This window comes from Mus caroli, chromosome 6 (genome assembly GCF_900094665.2).
Source record: "Mus caroli chromosome 6, CAROLI_EIJ_v1.1, whole genome shotgun sequence".
Lineage (NCBI taxonomy): Eukaryota > Metazoa > Chordata > Mammalia > Rodentia > Muridae > Mus > Mus caroli.
Window position 1 is genome coordinate 23,377,077 of NC_034575.1, and position 25,838 is coordinate 23,402,914.

Genomic DNA, 25,838 nt, shown 5'->3' on the forward strand with positions numbered 1-25,838 from the left:
AGGGTGTATGGTCATTTCTGTACTAAGTCTTTCCCCCTTAAGAAGTAATTGTTGCTTTTGTCTTTTCCTTTTGGGTGGTTCTACTATTGGTTTCCATAGTAGAGGAAGAGGCTTCTGTAGCTCTCGCTGTCTTCAGACACATCATAAGGAGGAGGCTTTATTTTCAAACTGCCTGTTGTCTAGCTGGCCTTGTTTGGTGTCTAAACAATTTTGAGCCACTATTATCTGACAACACTGTGTCCTGCAGCTGCCCCACCCCCCTGTGGATGGAGAAGGCCTTAAGGGTGGTTCTTTGTCACCTTCCCTGCATTGTCCCTGCTGAGCTGGGCCTGCCTTCTGCAATCTGGGATGCTTAAATGCATTTGCACCCCCTGGAGTGGCTCCCCTTGGAGCCGTTAACTTGTTCTGTTCTACTCTCTGGCAGAAGTACTGCATGTTCTGTAGAGCCTCTCATTAAATGCTCTTAGAATCTCATCTGTCCTTTGAAGGAACAAATTTGGAATTTGTAAATTTGTACCTCTGGTGATTTTTCTGGTTAAATAAATGCCTTGGTCTCTTTTAGGGGAGAAGATACTGAAGAAACCAATTGGCAAGGAGCTCCATAGCTCTGTTTGTGAACCACTAACCACAATTTGTTTGCCTTTCATGTCCCAGCCCAGAGCAGAACCGGCTTTCAGAATGCGAGGAACAAGCAAAGGCATCGAAGAAAGGAATGTGGAGTGAGGGCAACGGTTCACACACCATCCGGGACCTCAAATACACCATTGAGAACCCAAGGCACTTTGTGGACTCACACCACCAGAAGCCAGTCAATGGTGAGGATGGCAGGAAAAGGCTGACAGACTCAGGGTGATTTCTTTCTGTTTGCTCTCTTTGATTCTTGGGGTTTATAAGATCCAGTGAGTCTTTCTTTTGCTTATTTAGTATCCAAAGGGAATCCTTAAGGGTTAAAGAACACTGTGACATTTTAGAAGGGACTTTGAATTGGTTCACAAAGCTTACTACAGCTGTGTGTTGCTGAGGCTAGCCCTGTACTCCTGCTCATCATAAACTGTTAATATTTTGCACACTGTGTACTTTTTGTTCTCTCAAGGCTACTTAGACTAATGCTGAAAACTGAAGGGAGAAATACATTTCACACACATATAAACATATGACATATTTATATGCTATGTAGTTTTGCTCCTTGGGTCTCTTACTGACTACAGATTTAGAAGAATCTAAGCAAGGCCAGTGAGGGTTATTGGGTCTTTGGTGAGCATTCTAGGTTTTGGAGAGAAGAGGTGCAGGAGGCCTCAGGAGGTTCGGAAGCCAGAAGCAGGTTTGACCTGTGTTCTCCTGGACTCACCATGTGAGCTTTGCTCTTTAGCCAGTGCGTTTCTGTTTCTGTGAGGGAGGCTTCTCAGGCTTTTGGGCAGGAGATGGGTTAGATGCAGGTAGGTTGGGCATTGTGTAATCCTGGACCAACTTTCTCTAATGGTCAAAAATGTTTGTTCTATCATTCAGCTATCATTGAGCATGTTCGAGACGGCAGTGTGGTCCGTGCCCTGCTCCTTCCAGATCACTACCTTGTCACCGTCATGCTGTCAGGGATTAAGGTTAGACCACACACTCAGTTGCACAGTGGGTTTGGGGTTTGTGGAGTGTTTGTTGATGGGTAGATTTCTTTACTTGGGGAATATATATATATATATATATATATATATTTTTTTTTTTTTTTGTTCTAGGAGTCATTGGCTAGACTATTTTATATTTATTTTGGTTTAAGCTTCATAGTGAGACAGTTCTATTAGATTTAAAGTAATCAAGGCCTGTTTGGTGTGGGGCATCAAAGAGACCTTAAGACATGAAGCTAGGAATAAAGAGGAGGTCTGAGTGGCTCTGAAGCTTTGTAGATATGAATTGAGTTCATGTCCACCTATCCATGTGTGTTCTAAAGAATCAGGGATGGAAAGCAAGGTACTGCCGAATTGTCTGTTGGTAAAGGGACCATTTTAAAGGAAAGTAAACTGTTCCATGTGCTGTGTTTCATTTGTCTTTAACACAAACTTGATTGCTCTGGTGTTTTAAAGATGGTCAGAAGAGCAGCTTTTTGAACTCTTGAGTTCAGGCTGTGGCCCTCATGCCCCTTGGAAGCCTGGTGGGGTCACTGGCTCTCACCTCATCATTCCTCACTGTCCTTACTTTCCTTTAGTGCCCAACCTTTCGTCGGGAAACAGATGGGAGTGAAACACCGGAGCCCTTTGCTGCAGAAGCCAAGTTTTTCACCGAGTCTCGACTGCTTCAGAGAGATGTTCAGATCATTCTGGAGAGCTGCCACAATCAGAACCTTCTGGGTACCATCCTCCACCCGGTGAGTGGGCTGGACACCTGGGCTGATGGTCCGCCTTGTGTTCTGTTCGCTACTGTTTCTCTCTGTTCAGCATTGTTTCAAATCTTGGCAGGATTTTTCCTTTTTCTTTTTGTATTGTATTATCCATTGACTTGAGAGCCTTTTCTGTGCAGATACCATCAGTCATGTATCTAATTTGTGATTGTGCACAAATCACAAATCAGTGCATTGAGTTTTGTTTTTTTGTTTTTTTTTTTAAGGAAGTTCATCACAAGTGTTCCCTGCTTTATAAAGGGAAGTCTTTGAGTCTGGAAGTTGCCATTGCCAGTTGAAGGCTGGGGAGTAGGACTGGGGAAGTTTCATATGTAGGTCTAGAATTCAGCTCTCCTGGAGTACTGACATACCAATCAGAAGGAGACTGACACATGGAAAAATTATTTCCCATATTCTTATCTTTAACAATTCCCTCCTAATTCTGGAGCTTGGGTCTGGGGTTTTTATTTTTAATTTTTTTATGTTGTTAAAGTTGTGACTGTTGGGAATTTGACTCTGTTGTGTACCTTGATAGATGTGATATTCTTGCACAGGTAATGACCTTGCTTTGTGAGAACTAAGTGGATTTTCACCACTGTAATGGAGATGTAATACATGGTTAACCTGCTGTTACTTTTCCAGCTAGATGACTGCCACGATGGCCGCTGCAGAAGGTGGGCAGGCTTGGTTTGCAGGGTGCCAAGGTCATGTCTGTTTCTTCTGGAGTGCTGACTCTCTGGCCATGCCTGCCAGATGGTTCTGTGTCAAAGAAGAATATGAATTGTTATTCATCGGGCAAAATGTGGCGTGTGCAGTCTGCTCTTCAGCTCTCTGCCGATGGAGAGGAGAAAAAGTGCTGGTTCTTAGAAGGGGGGGAGGGAGGGGGGGTAAGGGGTAATCTCTTCTAAAGAGTAACACCCCCTGCCCCCCAAAGAACTATTTAAATGTCATTCCCTTCTGTGCCTCGAACATTTATTCGGCTTCTGTTAAGTAGCGTTGCTATGCTGGGTGTTGTTGGGACATGAGGCAAGGCTGCCAAGAGGAGGCAGAGTGGCATCCTGAGTCTTAGGTGTGATTCCTTAGAGAAACTACATTTTCCTATTTTAGAAAAATTGAAGTACCAGCTAGACGGTGGCTGCACTTGCAATGTCAGAAACAGAAAACTGATTTCTTGGTGCAACACTGTGTGATTTGTGTCTGTCTTCTCTTGTGCCTTGTCTCTTAGAATGGTAACATCACTGAACTCCTCCTGAAGGAAGGTTTTGCCCGCTGTGTGGACTGGTCAATTGCAGTTTACACCCGGGGTGCAGAAAAGCTGAGGGCAGCTGAGAGGTAAGGCCTGCCAGGGCACCTTGCTAAGCATTTCAGGGAAAGAAGCTGGCCATCGTCTCTCACCCGTCTGTCTCATTGCCTATTTTATTTCAGTAAGGGAATTGGGAAAGGATAGCATGGCTGTCCTGTCAAGTGACTCACATATTAAAATTTAGGTCTATGTTAGTTTAATGGCTGGAAATAAAGGCTTAGTATGTGTATGTGAGTGTGCCCATGCCATGATGTGTGGAAGGCAAAGAACAACTTGTGTTGAGTTTGTTCTTTCTTTCTACCACAGGGGATTGAGCTCAGGTACTTCACTGTGGTGGCAAGGACTTTTACCTGCTGAGCCTTGCCAGCCCATCTGACATTTTTCCTTACTTGATTTACTTCTTAACTGTTTCTTAGTCACTTTCCTCCAAGTTTCCCTATCAAGTGTTCTAGCTTTAGGAGTTTGAAGTAAATGATGGAATGAATTGCTTATCCGCTGCTCCAAACAGGCAAGCTTAGAACTATGAAGAAGAGGTAGAGCCTGTGGCTTCTATACCAGGACCAGGCCATTACAGGCTGATGGCCTAATGACCTGTGGCTTCTATACCAGGACCCGGCCATTACAGGCTGATGGCCTAATGACCTGTGGCTTCTATACAAGGACCAGGCCATTACAGGCTGATGGCCCAATGTGTTTGAAAGTGTATTTGAATTTTAAGTTCTGTATTTCTGAGGTGATGGCAATCTTCCAGAAGTCAGAAACGAGCATTTTAAAGATTGGTAGCTTGTTCAGGTATAGCTAGATGTTTTGAGCTCACATGTGGTGGCGTGGATGGAAGAAAATAAAGAAGGTAACAAGCGTAATTGAAGGGGAACAATGCCATGTAAGCCTGGATCTCCAACTCCAGGAGAGGGGTGAGCAAGCGGAAGAGGAAATTAGTCCTGACAGTGGCCGTCCTTCAGCTTCCCGGCATCGAACCTTAGCTCAGAATCTTACAATTACAGTGGCTTTGTTAATTTGGTTTTTGCCATTCATGTGTACAGGTGAGAAAAAAAAAGAATGATTCTTGTACTTGTTAGGTGTTTGCTCAGGACTTGTATGTACATCTTCCTGTGCCTATAAGCAGACATTTGTAAGTTTTCCTGGAAACATACTTTAATCTGGGACACTGGATAGGATATATCTGATAAGTCTATATTGTTTGATAAAAAGCCAGAGGGATGGCTTAATTTTTCAGAAGTTGTATATAGTGCCGCAATTAAATTGGAAAGATATAAGTCTTGTAGATGAAGCACTTCAAATACTTATTATTCTGTGATGCTCAATTTCTTGCTTGGTTCAGAAACTTCTATTTTCTACTCATTACTGTTCTAAGTTATTATTTTGGTTGATAATTTTCTTGATAATTTTTAAGTTCCAGCTTGTCTTTGAAGAAAGTGAGTACAATTAGAATAATATCTATGGTTTCTAACAGTTGTAGGAGATTGTTTTTTAAAGAGAGTCACTGTAAAAGAGGCTTAGGCCAGAGAATGCAAATCATATCTCACTGTATGATCGCTTGTCTGCTGTTTTGTGTTGCATACATGAGCTACTTGCATTGTGGGTACAATTACGTGCTTTCTGTTTTTTCCAGCTCCTGCCTCCTTCTTTGTCTTTTTCTGTTTTAGTGTTGCCTAGAAGGCCGGTTGCAGTACAGCTCTCAGAAAGCCTCGCTGTCTCCCTTTGCACATGCATCCACTTAGTCATGAACAGTTTAAGAGAGCTGTTCATTGATTTTTTTTTTTCCTTCTTCTTCTTCTTCTTCTTTTTTTCAATCGTTACACATATTCTCAGTCTCCTACTCATGTCTGACTTAGAAAATAATTTACTTTGCTTAGTATTTTGAAATGAATTTCTGACAACATGGTTTTTGAACTTTTATTAATGAATGATGTCTATTTTTTCCAAGTACACTTTAGATACCCTATATTGATATTTTCTGAATTGAATCTGATAGCTGATAACCCCTTTTACAATTCAAATGGCAACCAGGCAGGCCTGTGACTCTTGAAGAATGTTTTCATGTATATCTTCTAATACTCACTCAGAAGATACTCATACGCCAGAGTCAATCACTCAGGTGGCCTTGTGCTTTCTGAGCTCAGACATTTGCATACCCGATCTCAGTTGGCCATTCAGAAGTTTACCATGTACATTTTTTTCTTTGTTTCGTTTTGTTTTTTGAGACAGGATTTTTCCGTGTAGTCTAGGCTATCATTGAGCTCACACACATCTGCCCGCCTCTGCCTCCCAAGTGCTGGGAGTGTGTGCCGCCACTGTGATGCTTCTTCTGTTCTCTGTATACTTTACGTTTATAGTCAGACTATGCTCTTCTCTGGGTCTTTCCACAGGGTAGGGTAGGATTTCCTGCTTAACCTGCTCCCATGCTGGCGCTGGCTTCAAGCACAATGGACTGGCCCGTGAATGATCTCGCATCCTTGTTTTGTTGCCAGGTTTGCCAAGGAGCGCAGGCTGAGAATATGGAGAGACTATGTGCCTCCCACTGCTAATTTGGACCAAAAGGACAAGCAGTTCGTGGCCAAGGTGAGTCATTCTCAGCATGTTGATATGCAGAGTGGACATTGCCAGGCCAGTGATGATACAAGGATCTGAGCAATTAGAAATGCTGTAGCTCCTGACTGTTACAGAGAAGACTCCACCGTGTGTGTGTGTGTGTGTGTGTGTGTGTGTGTGTGTGTGTGTGTGTGTGTGTGTGTTTCTCAATTAGCCTAGCTTCATTATAAGTTCTTGGATTAATGTCGTGAGCATTGCTAGATCAAAATAGCTCTCATACCTGAGATATCTTTTATTTGCTTTGCTTTGCAGCTGGCAATAGGGATTCCCTGTGTCGTCAGCTTTCTTTTTATTTTCTCTGGAACTCTTGTGGTGGTTTCACTGTTTTCACCGCCTTGAATTCTTTACTGACTGATGTGTGTTGGGGGTGGATTGCTTGCTTCCTAGGGAACTAGAGCTGTTCAGTACATTAAGTGGTTAGATCATTAGTGCTGAGCAAAAGATTTCCTTTGTAAGGTTTCGGGGGTAGAGTTCTATGCATTCCTAAATCGTATGAAGTTTTCAGTGTAGCTTTGCTTTTGCTAAGAGGCACTGAAGATTTTGCCTATTTAGGCAAAATGTGGTTAAAGAAACGTATTTGTGGATGAACATTGGGTGTCTCCATCAGATAACCATGAATTGAGGTTGGAAAGTCACTAGGTGGCACTGTCAGCTTGCAAAATCCCCAAACTATTTTATAAATGTAAAATTTTTATAAAGACTCTTGAGGCATTGGCTGATGGATCCCCCCCCCCCCCCCCGGTCTCTTCTCTCTTTCCATGTTGAAAGTAATAGGTTTCAGAGCGCAACTGGTCTCTCCCCTCCTTAGCAGGTATCTAAGTAGCTGTTAGGGGATGGCAGTCATCACTCTCTTTAGTGGACATGAACAGCGGTGTCTATGGGGGCAGAGTTGCCAGTGCACCCTCTATATTTTGAGGTAGAATACAATGGCTCTTTGCTTCCTTTTTCTGAGGTCTGTGGTGTTGTGCACTTGGACATGGGCTGCTTTGCCATCTTGAAGCTCATTTAGTTTTGCTTACATGTCCTGTAAGTAAGAGTGTACCTACACAATGGATGGCCGGCCATCCACTCAGCAGGGAGATGGATCTTCAGTTTGCTAACATTCCTGAGAGGCTGTGAGACCAGCGATGTAGGTGAGGTTTAGAAATGTGTCCCTGGCCTGCTCTCTGTCTAGTCGATCCTACTGACTGGGGAACTAACGGGTTGCTAGTAAAGAAAGAATTCTAAAGAAGTAAATGACTGAGCCCTGCATCCTTGCCTGCCTGCCTGCCTGTCTGTCTGTCTAAAACAGGGCCTCACAGTTTTTCATGTTAACCACCAAATAGCCATCGTCTTGCCTCTGCCTCACCATACTGGGATTACAGGCACGTGTTCATTTTAAATATGCTGTGTTGCCTACTTGAAAAAGGAGGAATGGCTACTGCAACATTTCTTCCACTTTTAAAATCTAGGATTTCTTGTTGTCTGGGTTTTGTTTTGTTTTGTTTTTTTAAACACAGTGTCTTGATACTCATCACAATTAAGTTTTACTGATTACATTGCCAAAGTGAGGTTTATGAAGGATAACGCTTTCCTTAGAATGTTAATGTAAATGTAGGTCGTTTAAAAAAAAAGAATTACTTATTTTCTGTCTGAGAACACTGCTGCTTTCTTCAGACACATCAGAAGAGGGCATCAGATCCCATTACAGATGGTTGTGAGCCACTGTCTGCTTGGAATTGAACTCAGGACCTGTGGAAGGGCAGTCACTGCTCTTAACTGCTGAGCCATCTCTCCAGCCCCAAATTTAGATCATTTAATGGAAGCCCATTTACAAAAATATTTGTGGATAGAAAAACGATCTTTATGTTTTCTTGAATTTAAAACGTTTTGAGTATCACTTTTGTATGTGAAGCAGTAGTCGAGCACAGAGGAGGTAAGCAAACACTCCTTCTTGAAGAGTTGTGACGAGCTTGGCTTCTACATTAGGCTGTTCATACTGCCCATCTCAGGACTGGCCAACCATAGCCCCTGGGTCAAATATGATACTATTCCCAGTAGTACATGCCTTGTGGATTTTATAAAGAAAAAGACTAATGTGTGGCATGTAAAAGTTAGGTGAAATTCAATTCTACTGTCCTGAGTAAATGCTGTCTGGCCATGTGTACTTGTTTAAGTGTTGTCTGAGGCTTTTTTTTTCTTCTTTGAGGCTAGGGTCTCTGTATGAAGTTCTAGTTGACTTAGAACTCTCTGTGAAAACTGGGCCTTGAACTCACAAACCTCCCCCTGCCTGTACCCTCCAAATCTAGGATTAAAGACATGTACTGCCATGCTAGTGACTCTCTTCATGTCCCAGTATCGGGTTGTTAATGGGGTATGTAATTGTTACTGAACTGTTCAGTAGCCTGAAAAGCTTAAAATATTTATTTATGAATGGAATATTTATTATCTGGCTCTTTACATTGTTGTGACCAAGTATCTCACAGGAACAATTTGAGGAGTGGTGTTTTTTTGGATATGGCGTCACGGCTGGATAGGCATGTCACCAGCCTTTAAGGCCCATCACTAGTGACTTACATCTGCCAAATAAATGACACATTGCAGGGGTTCTTTACTCTTCCAAATCAATACCATCATCTGGGAAGCAAGACTCCAGACATTAGACTGTAGGGAACATCACACACTCAAACTGTGCCAGCCCTTTTGCTCAGAGAGCATTGGTGTGACATCAGGAGATTGAGATGAATACAATCCAGGTACGTTCTTTCATGAAGAACAAGAGACTCCAAAAGGAAAACAGTATTCGGTTACATGTTCATCATCTCACCGTAGACGGCAGCCACGTTGTTCATTTGACATGAAGCCCATGGTAGTGATCTTGAACTCCTGACCTTCTGCCTGTACCTCTCAAGTGCTTCCATTACAGACATGTGACACCAGGCTTGTCCATGTCAAGAACTTTGAGCAGTTGGCTCTTTTGTACCTCTGAATACAAGATTTATTTGTTATTTTTCCTTCTTAGTAAGCATAACACCTTTACTTCATTCCACAAGAGAAAACATTTAAATTTCTCATTCGAACACAAATATTCACATGGGCATACACATGGTCTTCCCCATTTTTCCAATATGATTATGACTTTATTTAAATTAATAGTCGGTATTTACTTTGTAAAACAAATTCTTTATTAAGAGCTTTATTGCATAGCAAAGCTAATTTTTATTTCCTATACTTTGTGTGTTCTCTGAAGTTAATATTGTTTTTAAACATTTGCATGTAAATATATTACACACATTATTAATTCAACTCTCAGATTTTCTGCCTGTATGATTTTTTTGTCTCAAAACATCCATTCAGTTTGCTCCTCTTACTTTTGGTAATTCTGTCTTGAGACCTGGGCAGTGCCAACCTGGACTAACAGATTGTCTTTTCTCACAGTATGAATTTTACCCTCAGACTTCTTTGCCATTATCATAGGTGGTTTCTTTGTCTTGCTTTAGATTAGGACTATGCTTTCTGCACCCTGTGGATTTTCCTTTATTCACTCCATCATTTTCGTGGCATACTTGTTCCTTTCTTCATGACAGCAGACTAGTTGAGGTAATCTTTGAAGCCACTCCATTTATCCTTCGTTAGTCATCCAGTCTACCATGCCAGAAGCCATTTTCCAGGAGTCCTGATACAGGATTGCTGAGAGGTCATTTAGGTTTCTTAGTTTAGTTTCCTTAATTTCCTAAATTTCCTAGGATTTTGTTGTCATCTAGTCCCCCCACCCCTTTTGGTGATCTGAATGACTGATATTTTTTCATCCATGTATGAGTCTTTTTCTTTCTAGAAAGAATTATGGAAACCCTTTAATGATGTAATGTTGTTCTCCAGTCTTAGACCTCCAGGTTCACGTCTCCCCTAAACGGCTTTGTCACCTTTCATTTATTTTCTCTGTCCTTCCTTTCCCAGAACTGCTCACATTTGAAAGCTGTACTTGGTGGCTAATGTTTGCAGCTTTCCTTCTTATTTTCTTTGTCTTAAAAAACATGTTTTATTGTTGTTTTTGAGATGAAGGTTGTATTGTATAACCTGTGCTTATCTTGAATTTAAGATTCTCCTTCCTCAGCCTCCAAAGTGCTGGGATTATAGGCATGCATGCTCCCCCCCCCTCCTTATTTATCCTTTCATTTCTAAGAATTTCATTTGTTCAAATGCATCTCTTCTCTTGCTATTTAAAACCAAACATCTAAAACTTGTTTCAGGTCATCTAGTTCTCTGAAGAATTACCTTTCAGTCTACAGTTTTCCTTTGTGTTCCTTGTGTCCTTCTGTTGGTTATTTTGGTCCACCATTTTTCATATTAGAGGCTCCTCAGGTATTTGATGGACTCTGGTTGTTTTTCATTTAAGAATAAGGTTTTAAAATACTAAGTTACAAGCATTGAGACTGTGTGGATTTTGGGCATATGTCTTGAAGTCTAGCAGCTGTTTCAAAGATTTGAAGGCAGTCTTGGTTTTCAGCTCCTTCGTTGTTACTTAAGATGCTGGATTTGGTAGTTCCGGAGTCTTTCTGGACAGCTAGGGAGAGGGAGTGGGGCTTCCGCACTCTTATCAGCTCACCTGTTCAGTCTCCTCACTCCTGCCACAGGATTTGGTTTTTAGTGAGCCTGTGGAGTGAGCTAGTCATCCATTTACACACTGGCTTTCAGGATCTTATGGCTGGCAGACCTGGTCTCAGATTATCTTTATATTCTTGAGTTTATGTTAAGTAGATGACTAGGTGGGCTAAACACATCCTTTAATTTGTTGTTGTTGTTGTTTGTTTGTTTAATAATTGTTTAGAGAAGGAACCAAAAAAAAAAAGCATTTGGATCAACTTCCTTGATTGGTACCTAATATTTCACTGTAAAGCTATACCATAATTTATTTAACTAGTCTCCAGAAGGTTGCTATTCATGTAAGCTGGTGATTTTTCCCATACTTTGAAAGTGTAGTGAGTGTCTGTAAATGCTAGTTATTTCCTTAGAGGTAGTTGGAATATTTTTGCAAATAGGTCTTCAGAACTATTAACTGATAGAAGTAGGCTTATTTTCTGATATGTGCCCAAAGAAGGATTGGTCAACATTTTCTGAAAGGAATATATAATGAATATTTGTTAGGCTTTACACCTCACTGGTTTTTGTAACCCCAAACCCAGCTGTAGCTCAATAGTAATTTTTAAATAATTGAAAACGTTAGGAGGTGGGGGTGTAGCTCATTGGCAGAATGTTTGCCAAGTATGTGTGTGGGCCTAAATTCAATCCTTAGTTCCATTATCACTCCCCCCACAACCCCTTCAATACACACAAAAATGGTGTGTTAATGCCCAGGAAGTTCTCAAGGCAGTCTAACAAAGGTCTTTATGGCCTGGGGCCCTCACACCCACAGTTTAAAGTCCCACAGGCCTCCCCAATCAATTCCAAATAGGGGCTATTTCACAGTTACTGTGCTGTACAGGAGCTAATTCTACAGGACATCACTAAAATCATCTGAAATCCTTGAAAAGGTAACTCCTGACCTCTTCGGTGGGGACTTCTGGGTCTCCTAGTTGAATTCTGAAAAGCTGTAGATGGGTCTTTGTCAAGAGGGTCACTGTGAGAAATCTGAAAACTCAGCTAAGGATTTTCTTATACATCTGGCCTGTTGAAAAATTGGTTTTCATCATCTGCTTAAGCAGTTTTATCCCTGAAAGAAAGAAATGCAAAGGAGGCCTCTTCTTGTCTCTCCAGGTTAGCAGAGAAGCATGTTCCCTTCACAGCGATTAGCTGAGCCTGCCTAAGACTTTTGTGCCTGTTGTGGCCTGCCAGTTCCCTGCCTGCCTTCCCTGTGGCGTTTTAGCTGATCTGTGCAGTTTGTAGCCATATGGTCCCCTGAGCACGTGGCTTGGCTTCCCTGTCCTTACTGCTGGATCTGTGGGCATTGCAGATTTCACAGTCCTGAATAGCATTGTTGGGGGCAGGGGGAAGGCTTGTCACCAAGAGATGCCTTCTCACTGCCCTGCTTGTTAGAGACCTTCTCTGCTTGATAGCATAAACAACACTCAACATTGTGTTTTGAAAAGATGTAAAATTACACAAACTCCTTCCTTCAAGCTTATTCTTTGAGACTTTGCTTGAGAGCTCATGTAGTTGGCTGGCATTGAGAGCCAAAGCCAACATTGGAGAGCAGGTTGTAAGGTAACTAGGGCTGCAGCATGGATCTGCTAGAGTGGAGGTATTTAGTCAGCATGGGCCTGACTTTGCCCCAGCCACTTTTTGCTTTGATTCTAGTTCCCGAATTCTTCAGCATCATGGCTGTAGACGTTTGACATGAGGGTTCTGAGATCCCTTCCCCTAGTTTACTTCCTTGAAGGATCTATACCGATTGGTTTACCATGGCATGCCATTACACGGTTGTTACATTACCCTTAGTGAATATTGCTGTGGTGGACTGTCCCCTGTGCTTGTCATCTTTGTATAGCCTGCTTTAGGGAAATGTCTCTGTAAGTCCTTTGCCTGCTCTTCAGTTTTTAAAAATTGTTTGTAGTGCTGGGTGTGGAACTCAGGGTTTTTTTCCCATTTTTAATTGCACTGCTTGATTTTGTTGTTAAATTATAGGAATTTTGCGAATATTCTGAGCATTAAGTCTTTGTCAGATACATGATTTAGAAGTGCCATCTTACATTTTGTGGGCTGCCTTTTACTATTAGTTGTACTTTGGTGCACAATCTAATTTACTATTTTCATTATTATGTTTGTCTTTGGTTTTTATATCCAATAGATCATTGCCAAGTGCAAAACAGTGATGTTTTTGCCCTGTGATTTCTGTTAAGATATTTAACGTTTCATATTTAAGTCACCGATCCAGTTTAAGTCAGTCTTTAGTGTAGTACCAAGGCTCCAGCTAGATCATTCATGCCTTCAGCTTTCCGTATTGTCTGTTGTAGACTGCCTTTCCTCACCTATTGAATTCCCATCCTTGTCCACACCCACCTGACCACAAATGCAAAGCTTCATTTTTGTCCTTTTTCACTCGTCTGAATTGCCAAGTCTTTATGACAGTACTATATGTTTTCTATTATTGTAGCTTTGTAGTAACTTTTGAGATAAAGAAACATGTGCTATCCAGTTTTGTTATTTTTGCCTATTTGGTGGCCCTTTGAGCTCCAAAGTGAAATTTTTTTTTAACATGTTTTTCTATTTCTGCAAGGCCGGATCAAACCGATGTCAAACAACCTGTCAGGGCACTTTGGGTGCTCATTTAAGTAGTACATGTAGTAAGCCATGAACAATACCAATTGGCTGGTTAGCTTACTTTGTTTCTTAATACTATGGTAAAAATACCCTGACAAAACTTAAACAGTAAATGAATACTTCTAGTGTTCATTGGCTCTTCTAGCTTAGGCTACCAAATCCACATTCTAGTCACAGTATATTTCCAGTGGCCTAACAACCACACAGGTCTGTGACAGCAACACCTCACACCTGCGACTGATTTCTCTCCTAGCTTTTCTCTCCTCTTGCTATAGTAAAACTGACTAAAAGAAACCCACAGGAAGTTCCTTTAGCTTATAGCCCATCATGGCAGGGAAGTTGTAGTAGAGGAGCCTAAGGAACTAGTTTTATTGTATCCATAGTCAGAACAAGGTAACACTGAATGTGTGCATGCATGCCAGTGCCCAGCGCCTGCCTACTCTCCTTTTCATTCTGCCCAGGCCCAGGCTGTGACTGATGGTGCTGATGGCGGTGCTAGTGATGGTGGTGCTAGTGATGGTGGTGGTGCTAGTGATGGTGGTGCTAGTGATGGTGGTGGTGCTGATGGTGGTGCTAGTGATGGTGGTGGTGCTAGTGATGGTGGTGGTGCTAGTGATGGTGGTGGTGCTAGTGATGGTGGTGTTGATGATGGTGGTTCTGGTTTGTGATCTTCCTACCTCAGTTAACCAACTTAAGAAAATGCCTTACAGGCATGCTCAAGGACTAATCTCTGGGTTGGTTCTAGATTTTGTCAAGTTTACAACAGTATTAATATGTATCACACATAGCCTGTGCACACAGATTACCTGTAAATCTGTGAAACATTGTATATTAAAAGAAAGTAAAAGTAGTTACATTTGGGATTTTGATAGAATTGTATCAAATTGACAAAATCAAACCAACCAACATCCCAGCAAAAATAATATTGACATTGGCAATATTAGATCTTATCCATAATCATGGATATGGTTCCATTTATCTTTTGTCTAACGTTTTTATCTGTGTGCATGGTAAATGTGTGCAAAAGTCTGTGCAGGCCAATAGTTAGGTAAAATGGCAAGCTACAAAGTTCCTGAAATCCTCTTGTTCCTGCCTCTCAGTACTGGGATTCTGGGCATGCCTGTCACACTCACCTTTTTTCATGGGTGTTGTGAAGGTAGAGCGATCTCAGCTGAGGTCCTCGTGCCCAGGGAGCCCTTTGTCTACTAAGCCACTTCTCAAGCTCCCTCAGTGTTTTTTAGTTTGCACTGTATATATTTTTACTTCCTTGGTTGTTCCTAAGCAGTTTGCTGTTTGTGATGCTTGCTACTGGGGATAAAATTTAGATGTTATTGTTAGTATATAGAAATTGCTGATTTTTGTCTTCCACTACTTTATTAATTCATGAGTTGATTTAATAATATTTGAGAAATCTTGGAGTTTTCTTCATATATGTCTTATGAACAGTTTAATTTTATTATTCCCCAAAAATTTGTATGCCTTTTATTTGTTTTTCTGCTTAATTGCTAAATTTATGCTGAATGCAAGTAACTTTTTGATAAAACTTTAGGACTGGCCAATATATTTTTTTTATATAGCCATTCAGAGATGGCAAAATACAAACAAATGAAAAATTTGTCACTCGCCTGACCTTTGTCAAAGAAGGAACTACATGATGATAAGGAAGTTGTAGGGATGTTTGGCCAGAACATCAGCTTCCACCGGACTACAGATGGGCTAGGACTTGTCTGGAAGATTTCATTAGCTGTCCAGTTTGCAGATGGATTAGAAGAGGTTAAGGAATATTCTTAGGATGGTTCCAGAACAGTTAATGCTGAGAGTCCATTGCTGCCCTAATGTCCTTTGTGTGAGTATGGTGCATGGTAATTGATGAACCAATATAGATATGCTGGTATTAAATGAAGTCATCATTTTATTTAGATTTCTCTTAATATCTTTTTTCTTTCTCATTAATATTAAATTTGCTTATTTTACCTCCTTACAACATCTTAGACTCTCCTGTTTTCCTTGTGCCCTTGATTGTTTTGGGGAGTTGTGAGGTAGTTTGTAAGGTGTCACCCACTCATAGAAATTTGTCTGATGTGCAGCGTCCTCTTAGTTATTTCTGATAATATTTGGTTATACCAGGATATTGCTATAATTATTAACTTTTATTAAAAGCAAGCTTGCATTTGTACTTTTATGATGGACGACAGAGACTAAGCGTAGTACATGATCCTAGGTACAGGAGAAAGGTCAGATGTCAGAGATCAGTGAGGCGAAGGGCATGGATTTCATTTCTGATGGGCGGTCTCATGAAAGGGCAGTCCCCGGTTGTCCTGTAGAAGCCCTGTTTGGTTTGATGGGCTCTCTGTCTCTTTCTATACCAAGACTGGTATAGAGTTTTGTTGGGTGTGTATGCAGTGCTGACATATTGGAGGTGTCTGTACCTCAGAAGGTGGTTGTAAGCATGCATCAACTGATGCATGCTGCAGGACTCTACGGAGCCAAATAGAACAGCCCCTGGATTCACAGTGAGCATTGAAGGGGCCTGTGCAGATTGTCACTATGGCAGGGGACCAAAGAAAGGATCAGTATTTCTTTTGTCCTGACACAGCTCAGTAGTTCTCTTGACAGTGGTGGCCTTTAGCCTATATCTTACCATCATGAAAACATTTTTCCCTTTGCAACTAGACTTCAAGTGATGCAGAAGGAATTGGATTTAGTGTGTGATCTTGAGTCCAGATGGTGACTTGTTCCTTATAGATTTCTGCTCCTGAGCCTTGGGTGATCTCTTGGTGTGTCTGTATGAGGATGGTGTGGTTAGAGATCTGTAGCTTATACTTCAGTTCTCCTGATGAAAAGCTCCCTAAGAAATATAGCCATTCAAGGGTGGTCTATAACTGAGGTGATGAGCAGGCTCTGGGTGGGGTCCACTCTGCATTTTACTTACTGCACAGTGTGTGTCGATACCCAGTAGTTTATCGCTTCTTCCATGTCTCTGTAAGCAATTGCTGTTTGCTGGGCAGTAATGGCACCGTTTACAGAGGAGTAGACACCCCCCCCCCCCACACACACAGGTGCACACTTCCTTTCTTCCCTTCTGCCCTCCCTCCGAAAGCTGAGCCTTGCATCCCTTGGCAGCATCTGAGTGTGCAGCTCTGAAGAGGAGGTTGCTAATCAGGGATATGCCAAGCAGAGAATCTGCTGCTGTGGCCTAAAATTTAAGCTTCAAGAATCCATTTGCTACTGTCGCTAACATGTTATAAGGGTGACGAACACCAGCCTTGTCAGAGGGGATGCTTAGATCCTCCCATTCTGGGAAAGGGGGAAGGTGTGACGACACTGTGATACTTTCCCTGGTGTCCTTGCTCTCTGAGCATGCTCGCAAGCAAGGACTGTCTTGCTGTAAGGAAGTTCTGTATGTTTTTTTGGCAACTGACAATTTAATAAGAGTTAATTTGAGTTTGAGAGTAAGTACAGATCTGTCCAAGAGTAAGATTTTTGAAATATTGTGAGATGTGTGCATTTGAGATGACTGAAAATTGTCTTATTTTCCTTTGGGTATCCTTTTGAAAGAATTATTGACTGGCTAGGAACTGTTTTGCTGGTATTGCTTAGAGGGATTTTTTCTTCTCTTTGTTTGCAGTTAGAATAGTAGACTAGCACACTTAGAATAGTAGACTAGCACACGTCATGAATAAGACACATCCTGAAGCCCACAACCATCAGATTGAGACATAGTCATGGGGCCTTCTCTGTTTGGGTCTATTGTCCACTGTTGATAACTTTGGGAAGGTATTTTATTGATATGAGTTCTTGGCATTAATGTGTCTAGTATCTATATTTTTTGGTTGTATGTTCTAGACAGTAAGTACCTTGGAGGTTTTTTGTCTTGATTTTGATAAATGTAGAAAGCTCTTGGATTTGAAGGGTCTTGGTACCTTTTGATACTACCCAGTTCTGATAACCAGCCCTAACCCTAGTTTGACCTCATATTATATATTTTTATTACCTCTGATCCTCAAGTTTTTCTGTCCAGGAACAGTTTTGGTTATGACTCTGGGTTTGACACTGACTTTTGCTCCTTTCAGAGTTGCAGGTTAATCCTAAATGTACAGTAGAAAAATAACAATTCCTAATTTTCTTTGATCTGCTTAGATCCTTCATTATCTGTGGCCTTTTCTCTCTGCTGCTTCCATTACTCACAGTGGTCAAATCCAGACCTTTCCGTCTGCCAGCCACAGCCTTCCATGCATGCACAGCTGGGTTCTAACTGGCATCTGTTTCCTTCTTTCTCTTTGGTTTACTGAGCTCTGGCCACTTTCTGTTGTGCATATTTTCTAACTTGGTTCTGCTGTTTGCTCATTCTTAAGATTGTCCCTCAGAGCATTCTTTATTCTTTTTGGTATGTGATTTGCTGGTTCTTTGTAAAGGCGGAGAATAGATGTTTTTGATGGCTCTACAAATAAATGAGTGTATTCTTTGCTGAAGAATTTTGGGCCTTCTAAGAAATAGGCCTCCTTTAAGACATTTCCCAGTGTTCCATCTATCATGGGAACAGACAGTCTAGGTGCTTTTGTTTCATGCATAAAAGAGAGAAATTTTGTCAGGCTTCCTTCCCTTGTGGCAGCTGACCCTGTAGTTCAGCCACTCAGAGATTCCTGATGGGGGCCTGATCGAAGCATAGACTAGCCTGATTTTCACTCTGCAGATGGAATGGACGGTGACCAAATTTTGTAGTCAGCTACTTTCTTGTAATGCTCGCAAAGAAGGAAGAAAAAGAAAAATCCCAAACAGCTTTGAAACAACAGGGTTTGGATATAATTGGGTGAATTGTTGACTGCTGGCTGTATTATGGGTTCTGGTCATAGCCATGGTGTGGCACTGTCCCAGTGTGAATGGCATTTTACTCTGTACACACTGGTGGGATGCTCTAACCTTCACAGAGGCATATTTGTGCTTCTGTCCTTCAAATTCATATCCTTGTATCCCAGCCTGGGAGTGAATCATTTCAGCTGAGAGTGGGGTGAAATGGTAATGATTTTTGGTTTCCAAACCCAGACATGTCCGTAGTAGCATTCTAAAAAGATAGCTTGTAGAGTAGCTGAGGTAATATTTTAGCAATTTACTATTTCTGCCTGTGAGATTAATGGCTAAGCAGCTTCTTCCCTGAGCTGAGCTGACAGTTCTGTTTGTTCTTCACGTATCTTTGATTTTTCTGCTTTCTATTGAGGCATCTCATTGTGGTTCTTTCTCATGTAGTGAGAGTGGTACCCTTTTCTTGTCCAACCCATGTCTCTTTCACTAGAGTCATTGAGTTGAGATTTTGATTTGTAGTTTTAAACTTGTATCAAGGAAAGTCTCAGTAGAGACTGCCTTTAGTGTGTTGGTTTTTAACATTATTCATATTTAAGCAGGGTTTTTACTGTCTAGCCCTGGATATCTCGTTTTGGAACTTAACCCACACCCCCCACCAGCCTTAAGCTCAGTGGTCCTCTTGCCACTGCCTCTTGAGGGCTTAGACTGTAGGTGTGCACCATTGCTCCTGGCTCAGGTTTCTAGTCTTTTAACCTGCTAGTTAACCACAAGCGATAAAGACTGATCATCTTTGTGAATGAAGTAGCTTTTGTTTTACTGAGAGATCGTCATATGGTTTGGGCCTTGAGTATTATTGGGTATTTTCTCTGCCATTGTTGGTAGGAGAACAATATTGGGTCTATTAAAGATGGCTACCTATCTCACTTTCATGTCTGATTGTGATGGGCCTGGCTCTTTGCTGGGTTGTGAGGACTATGGAAGCCAGTTCAAACATTGTTGCCTTCTTCCTTATAGGTCATGCAGGTTTTGAATGCTGATGCCATTGTTGTGAAGCTGAATTCTGGAGACTACAAGACCATCCACCTGTCAAGCATCCGACCGCCAAGGTTGGAGGGAGACAACATACAGGTGAGAACAGGCAGTGTACTGGTGAGGTTTCTACTACTGTGATTTAAAACACCGTGACTGAGGCAGCTTGGGGACGGCAGGGTTTCTTTGCTGTGTGCTTTAGAGGGACAGGAGTCTATTGGTGGGAAACCATGGCAGCAAGCACAGTGGCGGTGGGAACTGAGTGCTGCTCAGAGCTCACATTTTGAACTGCACACACAGTGTTTGTAGGGGAAGTATGAACATAAACATATGCCATAAGGCTTTGAAATGTCAGAGTCCACACCCAGTGACATGCTTTTAGCATGGCTTCTCCTAGACCTCCCCAAAACAGCACCCCAACTGAGGACCAGGTGTCCAATTACATGACCCTGTGAGGGCCATTCTTACTGTAATCACCCAGGAAGCATCTGCACTTGTGTAAAACCAGAGAAGAAGCCAGGACAGCTAAGTGCGATGTCAGTCTGTAAAAGGACACGTCTTTGACAGTCTCCAGGTATTACGCCTTTTTACTTGTAGCCAAAACCTTAGTTAGCCTCTGCTCCACTGCAAATAGTGACACTTGGCATTCCTCCCTAGGGAGCTGGAGAGCAGCTAGGGTGGGATATGGGAGATGATAGGCGAATTTTATTTTAAGATCTTGCATTTCTGAGAGAATAAGCTGGAGACATTCTGCATTTTACTTATGTAGTAACAGGGTCTGTTTTTGATGGTCATTTTGGTTTGGTAGTTCCTTCTGGTTTTGCTCTAAGTAAAATGAATCTTTGTCAGTGTTCTCTAGGGTCACCTACTCATCTTTGATCACTGCTAACTATAATGTTTGGTACTATTTGCTGAGTCTTTGACTGAGCAAGTGCATGTCACTTCTATAGAGTTAGGCTTTATATGAAATTGCAGTACGAGCTGGTCTTCAGTGTGCAGCTAGGTAGTTCATGGGTAGAGTGTGTGCTTATTTGATTTGAGTTGGTAGGAACAAGAGTTGAGATTGAGTATTTTCTTGGGTTTGGTTGTAGCTTGCTTTTAAGACCATCATTCTTGGTCCTCTTATTTCCTTCTGATAACTTAAGTGATTATGTTGACTGGCTATAGAATTAGGCTCTTGGTGAGAGCTCGTGCCATAAGGGCAGTTTTTATAAATTAAATATCATTGTTGATATAAATTAAATATCATTTAGTGTTGTGAATTATCTACTTTCTAATTTACCTCATTTGTGGTTTTCAAGATGTGAAATTTGTCCTTCCATTGTTTTGTGCACACACATGTTATAGTGCATTTACAAGCTGAGGTTCAAACCCTGTTCCTATTTGTGAGGGAGTTTATAGACAGCCCATAAGAGGAAAATCAAAATATCATAATTATCTTTTGAATCAGATCATGCTTAAACACATAGAATGGGTGATTTCAATGTCTGGCCAATCAGTTCATTTGCTCTCTTTTCTTTGTAGAGGAGGCAATTTAATGCAGCAAACAGTATTGTGGTAAGGTTGAAATTTTAAATGCATGAAAGCTTAGAAATGCCAAAATGAGGTTGTCTCAGTAACTGTGGCTGTGCCTCATTGCACAGAGTAAATACACATCTCCAATTTGATCAGGATTGGGAGTAGTCCACGATTCCGCATCTGTGCTCTACAGTTGGAATTAAGGTTCCCACAGCAACCACAACTTTGAAATTCTTGAATGTTAATTTTTATGTCTGCATCATTAGCTAAAGCATTATGTTAATGTAGACAATGTGGCTGGATTTTAAGCAGTTTTTAGGGGATGGGGCATGTTGAGCTTAGGTAAAGTAATAGGTTTTCTGAAGAATGAACTAACCTACTGTGGACTCTTTTTCCCAGGTGCCTTTAGAGCTCCTTAGCTGTTTAAAGATACTTTTCTCTTAGATTAGTGGCTAATGGGCAGTTGTTGATTTTATTTGTTTGTTGTTTTTCTAGCTCAGGTTGGATTCTGATAATACTATTTCTTGTTTTCTACCAAAATGAATTACCTCTTTTTTTTTTCTTCTACCCAACCCCCTTCCTTTTCTCTTCACTTCTGAGATCTTACTCCATTTTAAGAAAGTTCTAAGTAAGGCTTAGCTATAATAGTCAGCAACATATGGCTTTTGAGAGAAATGAAGACTGATTGTCATTATTTGTTCATTAAATTCTGGGAGAATATAGGAAGGGATCCCATTAGAGATCAGTGATAGAGCACACACACACACACCAGCACCAGTGTGGTGGTGGAGGGTACTCTGTAGGACTCAGGCATGCTGCTCTTCTGGTACTTCCCTGAGAAACTGATACACAGGGATTCAAGAATGAGAAGTAAGCACATAAGAGGAAGGCCAGACCAGCCCTGTCATGGAAGGCACATAAGCCAGTTATATTTGTTGCTTTAAATTTTAACTAGCTATATTTAAACTAAAATATATTAGCTCATATATATATATTCATATATGTGTATATATGTATGTGTATATATATGCATATACATATGTGTATATATATATATTTGTTAAACATATATAGGATATTCCATCAACATTTAATAAATACTAACACATTAATGAAATAGACTCTCCTCCTCCCCTACTAAGACCACGTTTTACACTTATATCCATCACAGTTCTTTCTAGCATCGTTCAAGGTTTTAGTGGCTGATAGGCAGCAGTTGATTTTTGTTGTTTTTTATGGACAGCACATTTGGAGAAGCTGAGATGAGTGGGTTAGTCACCATCAGTATTTACTTGCTTTCTGATACTGTTCTGGGATGTGAAACCTTCTCATGAACTTTGAAGCATAGTAGAAGCACATGAATAATTTCACTGCTACAAAAAGTTTCAAGTTTAGGAAGAATGGATAGTCTGAGAGTTTCTTTGAGGAAATAACATTTAAAACATTGATGACAATCAGGTGAGTTTGGGGGAACCAGAGAATGTACAGCCCCTGAGGACAGTGTGTGAATGGCATGCCACCTGAATGACAGGAAATTACAGGCAGGGCCAGGACATGCATGTGTCCTGTGAACATTTCTAGACATGAAATGAGGGCCTTGATGATGAGTAGTAGAGCGGGTATCTAGGTGGTAGGGTATGAAAACAAGAGCCCTTGGTTGGTAAGCAAGGGTCAGAGGTCAAGAGTTTATGCTATGTTTTAGGTTTTGTCTTGAGGAATTTTAAGCCGAGGAGAAAGATGTGTTTAGAGTTAAGAACTATTATGTCAGTGATTTGACTTACAAGATATGAAAGTAATTTACATTTGTACAAAACTAATCTATTAGGAGTAATTGTGGATTTTCTTTTGATAAGCCTTAATTGACCAAATACCTGGGGAGACTGTGACAAATGAGAACTGTAGCTGCTCCTCCAGCAGGCCCTCTGGGTCCTGGAGGATTCAGAGGATTTTCCTTCCTCCTTAAAAGAATTCCCACGAGCTCTTACAAAGAGCATGAGATTCCCTTCAATATTTATTCTAAAGTTTACAAAGATTTACAATACGGGTATAGGAAGAAAACTTGTCTCTAGTTCCCAATGGTGCTACAATTTATATAGATGTTGAAGCTTGGGCAGCAGACAAAACTAAGAAGCCCAATTGAGTATTCAAGGTAGAAGCAGGCATAGTGGCATACACCTTAAATTCCAGCCTCTTGTAGGCAGAGGTAGGTGGATCTCTGTGCGTTCGAGGCCAATCTGGTCTATATACAGAGTTCCTGGACAGTTAGCATGTCAGGGCTACATAGAGAAGAAAAAAATAGTTCTCTTTTGTTGTTGTTTGTTTTTTAACTTAAAAATATTCGAAGTAGAGCTCTTACTGAGGGTTAGTTCCTGTCTAGTTCATTTGGTATGTTAGTACAAATCAGAAAGGAATGTCCTTTCCCCTAGAGAGCCTCAGTTCAGTCAGGGCTTGGCATACAGAGGGGAAGCTGAATTTCAGCTCCTCTTCTGTCTTTGTCCCTTTGGCTAGATGCCCTTGTGTAAGATGCAGCTTGCACAAGAATATATTCCTGCCCTAGTTAGACCAAGATCTGGTAGACTCTCCAAGGAAAAGATGGTGTATTTTTGGGAGATGGGGAGTAGCCCTGTAGTTTCAGAAACCCCGAATGCTGGGATGGTTTGGGGATGAAGGTATGTAGTAGGTGGATTGTACCAGGCCTCCAGGCATGCACTTGGGAAATTACCTTTTGTCTAAGTACCAGGTACTTTCTTGAGGGTCAATGGCTTGGACACGGAGAAAGGTAAAATCCAATTGCTTATGGTATGAGCACTCTTAAGCAAAAGAGCCATGTGGGAGAGAATGCAGATGCAGGAGTTGGAGGATAGGTAACAGAGGAGACTTGAGTGAGCAGTGAGATGGGCAGGCAGATGGCCTTAGCAATTCCTGCCATTTGGCCGACTGACCTGAGCTCTAGATGAGGACCCAGTGATGTTACTTTTAGAAAAGTATGTGGCACATTCGCTTCACTGTTTCTCTTCCTCCTTCCCTAGAAATTTTAGTAGTCTATCATCAGTTAAGCACATCTTCTGGACATCTAGAAATACCAGGGCAGTGGGGGGTGGGGGTGGGGGCTCTGGGGTGGGGTGGGGTCAGGGTGGTGTAATAGGAAAAATTTTACAGGAAAAGAAGGTTTAGCCCACGGCTAACTGTACTTTCTCCCTTCTGCTCTGGTTATTTTCTAATTGAGCTAGAGGAAGCATTTAAAAACAGCAGAGCAACTTTTTTCCTCCTAGGGCTTTCCTGGATTGCCAGGCAGATCCTGTGTTGTGATTGGAGTGTGGTTTGTGGTGGCTGGTGGGATGGGAGGATTAAATGCATGAGTGTGTGTAGTTAGTAGTCCCTCAAGCATTCGGGTGGGTGTGACTGCAGGTGTTGGTCTTGCTTCTGGATCGTTCAGAGTGAATCTAGTGTCTGCTCTTAGGAGCTATGCACTCCTTCAGGCTGAAAGCCTGTTTATGACTTACATGTGATGCTCTTGTGAACCTGCACAGGCATTGGGGTTTCTCTAAAGGCAGAGCTTGCTTTATCCAGTTGTTTGCCATAAAGAAGTAAGTCTTAGGGAAAGGCTCTGGCTTTTCTGAGCTGCTGCCTTGAAGGAGATAGTACATTGTGCAATCTTAGGGCTTCCTAGGGAGCTCTTGGCTTTGATCTGAAACTGGAAAGCCTAGTGCTCCATAGCCCAGAGCTTCCATAGGCTTTGTGTTACACTTGGAGTGTTAATGACAAAGGAAACAGCCCCCAGGCATCCAGTGCAGGGCTGACTTATTCCCTCCTGAAGTCTGCTCTTGGAGTGCTATTGTAGTTGTTGGCACAGAGAGATGGAGCTGAAATTTACCTCAAAAACAGGTAGAGTGTTTGCTCAGCCCTGGGTGTTTCGTGGATTAAGTTTGCTTTGGGTTGGAGAGCCTCTTCTCTGGTTCTTTTGTGCAATGTGTCTGGCTCTCCCTTTCTCTCCCTTGGACTCTATCTCTGGCTTGGTACTCAGGAAAAAGTGGAAATCCAAGGGTTGAAGCTGGTACTGCACTGCTATTGCTGTCTGTTCATTTCCATTCCCTGTCCTTGAGCTTCTTCACTCTGAACTCATCATAAAGATTCTTTCACATCACAGCCTGTAAACATTCAGGCCTGGGCAGTGAAGGGTCTTTCTAAGCTTGTGTCCTTGCTGCTTTTACTTTGGGTGTCTCTCCCAGATCTGTGCCCCCTGGGATTCTTGGACAGGCACTTTGGCAGAGAGGAACTGCAGGTAAGTACATTACTAAGGATGCCCTGGGAATCTCAAAGGCTTTTTTTCAGAGGCAAGGCTGATTTAGGTTCTGATAACTCCATCTGTTGTGTAGGACCCTGGTGTGCTTTGCCATTTAGACACAGTTACAAGTGGTTCTCAGCCCATTCCCTCTACTTTTGACTTTTGAAAGAAAGATGAGTGGTCCCTCTGGATCCTCAGGCAGACCATGTGGCCACTAAGATGCATACCAAGAGAAAGATGTGAGGTTAGAGTCCCTAAGCAAAGTACGGGCAAACCAATAAACCCGGTGACTGTGATCTCAGGCTTGTAACTGGGAGCATAAGGCAAACAGCAAATTAGAGAGGGACTCCAGCTTGGCATTGAGGACCTTGGAGACAAGCAAAAGCTCTTTGAAATGGATATAGCATTCCACCCGTTTCCAATGGAGAGATTTGGGGACTGCGGCAGTGTGATCAAAAGACATGGAACGTGTCAGAGTGCTGGCAGAGGCTTTCTGTACCCGGTTCCAAATTGTTTGATCTGGGCATTTTTGAGATGAACACTTGAAACTTCCTTTATTGAAGGCTGAAAAAAATTACTATTAGGAAACGATGGGTATAGCTCACCTGTTTAAGATTCCAGCATGTGTATGTGCTGTTTTGAGATTAATATCTAGGTGCCATCACTTAAATCACTGCTGTGATCTGCTT

General features: G+C 41.7%; 1 protein-coding gene across 1 annotated transcript in view; it reads left to right on the plus strand.

The window, feature by feature from the left end:
• Positions 1 to 25,838, plus strand: part of Snd1 (staphylococcal nuclease and tudor domain containing 1) — a 404,539-nt gene that overhangs the window by 44,351 nt on the left and 334,350 nt on the right. Inside the window, exons 5-10 of the mRNA XM_021164222.2 lie at positions 655 to 815; positions 1,507 to 1,598; positions 2,195 to 2,353; positions 3,591 to 3,697; positions 6,161 to 6,251; positions 19,332 to 19,445. Coding sequence (XP_021019881.1) covers positions 655 to 815; positions 1,507 to 1,598; positions 2,195 to 2,353; positions 3,591 to 3,697; positions 6,161 to 6,251; positions 19,332 to 19,445 — 724 coding nt within the window. The remainder of the gene's footprint in view (positions 1 to 654; positions 816 to 1,506; positions 1,599 to 2,194; positions 2,354 to 3,590; positions 3,698 to 6,160; positions 6,252 to 19,331; positions 19,446 to 25,838) is intronic.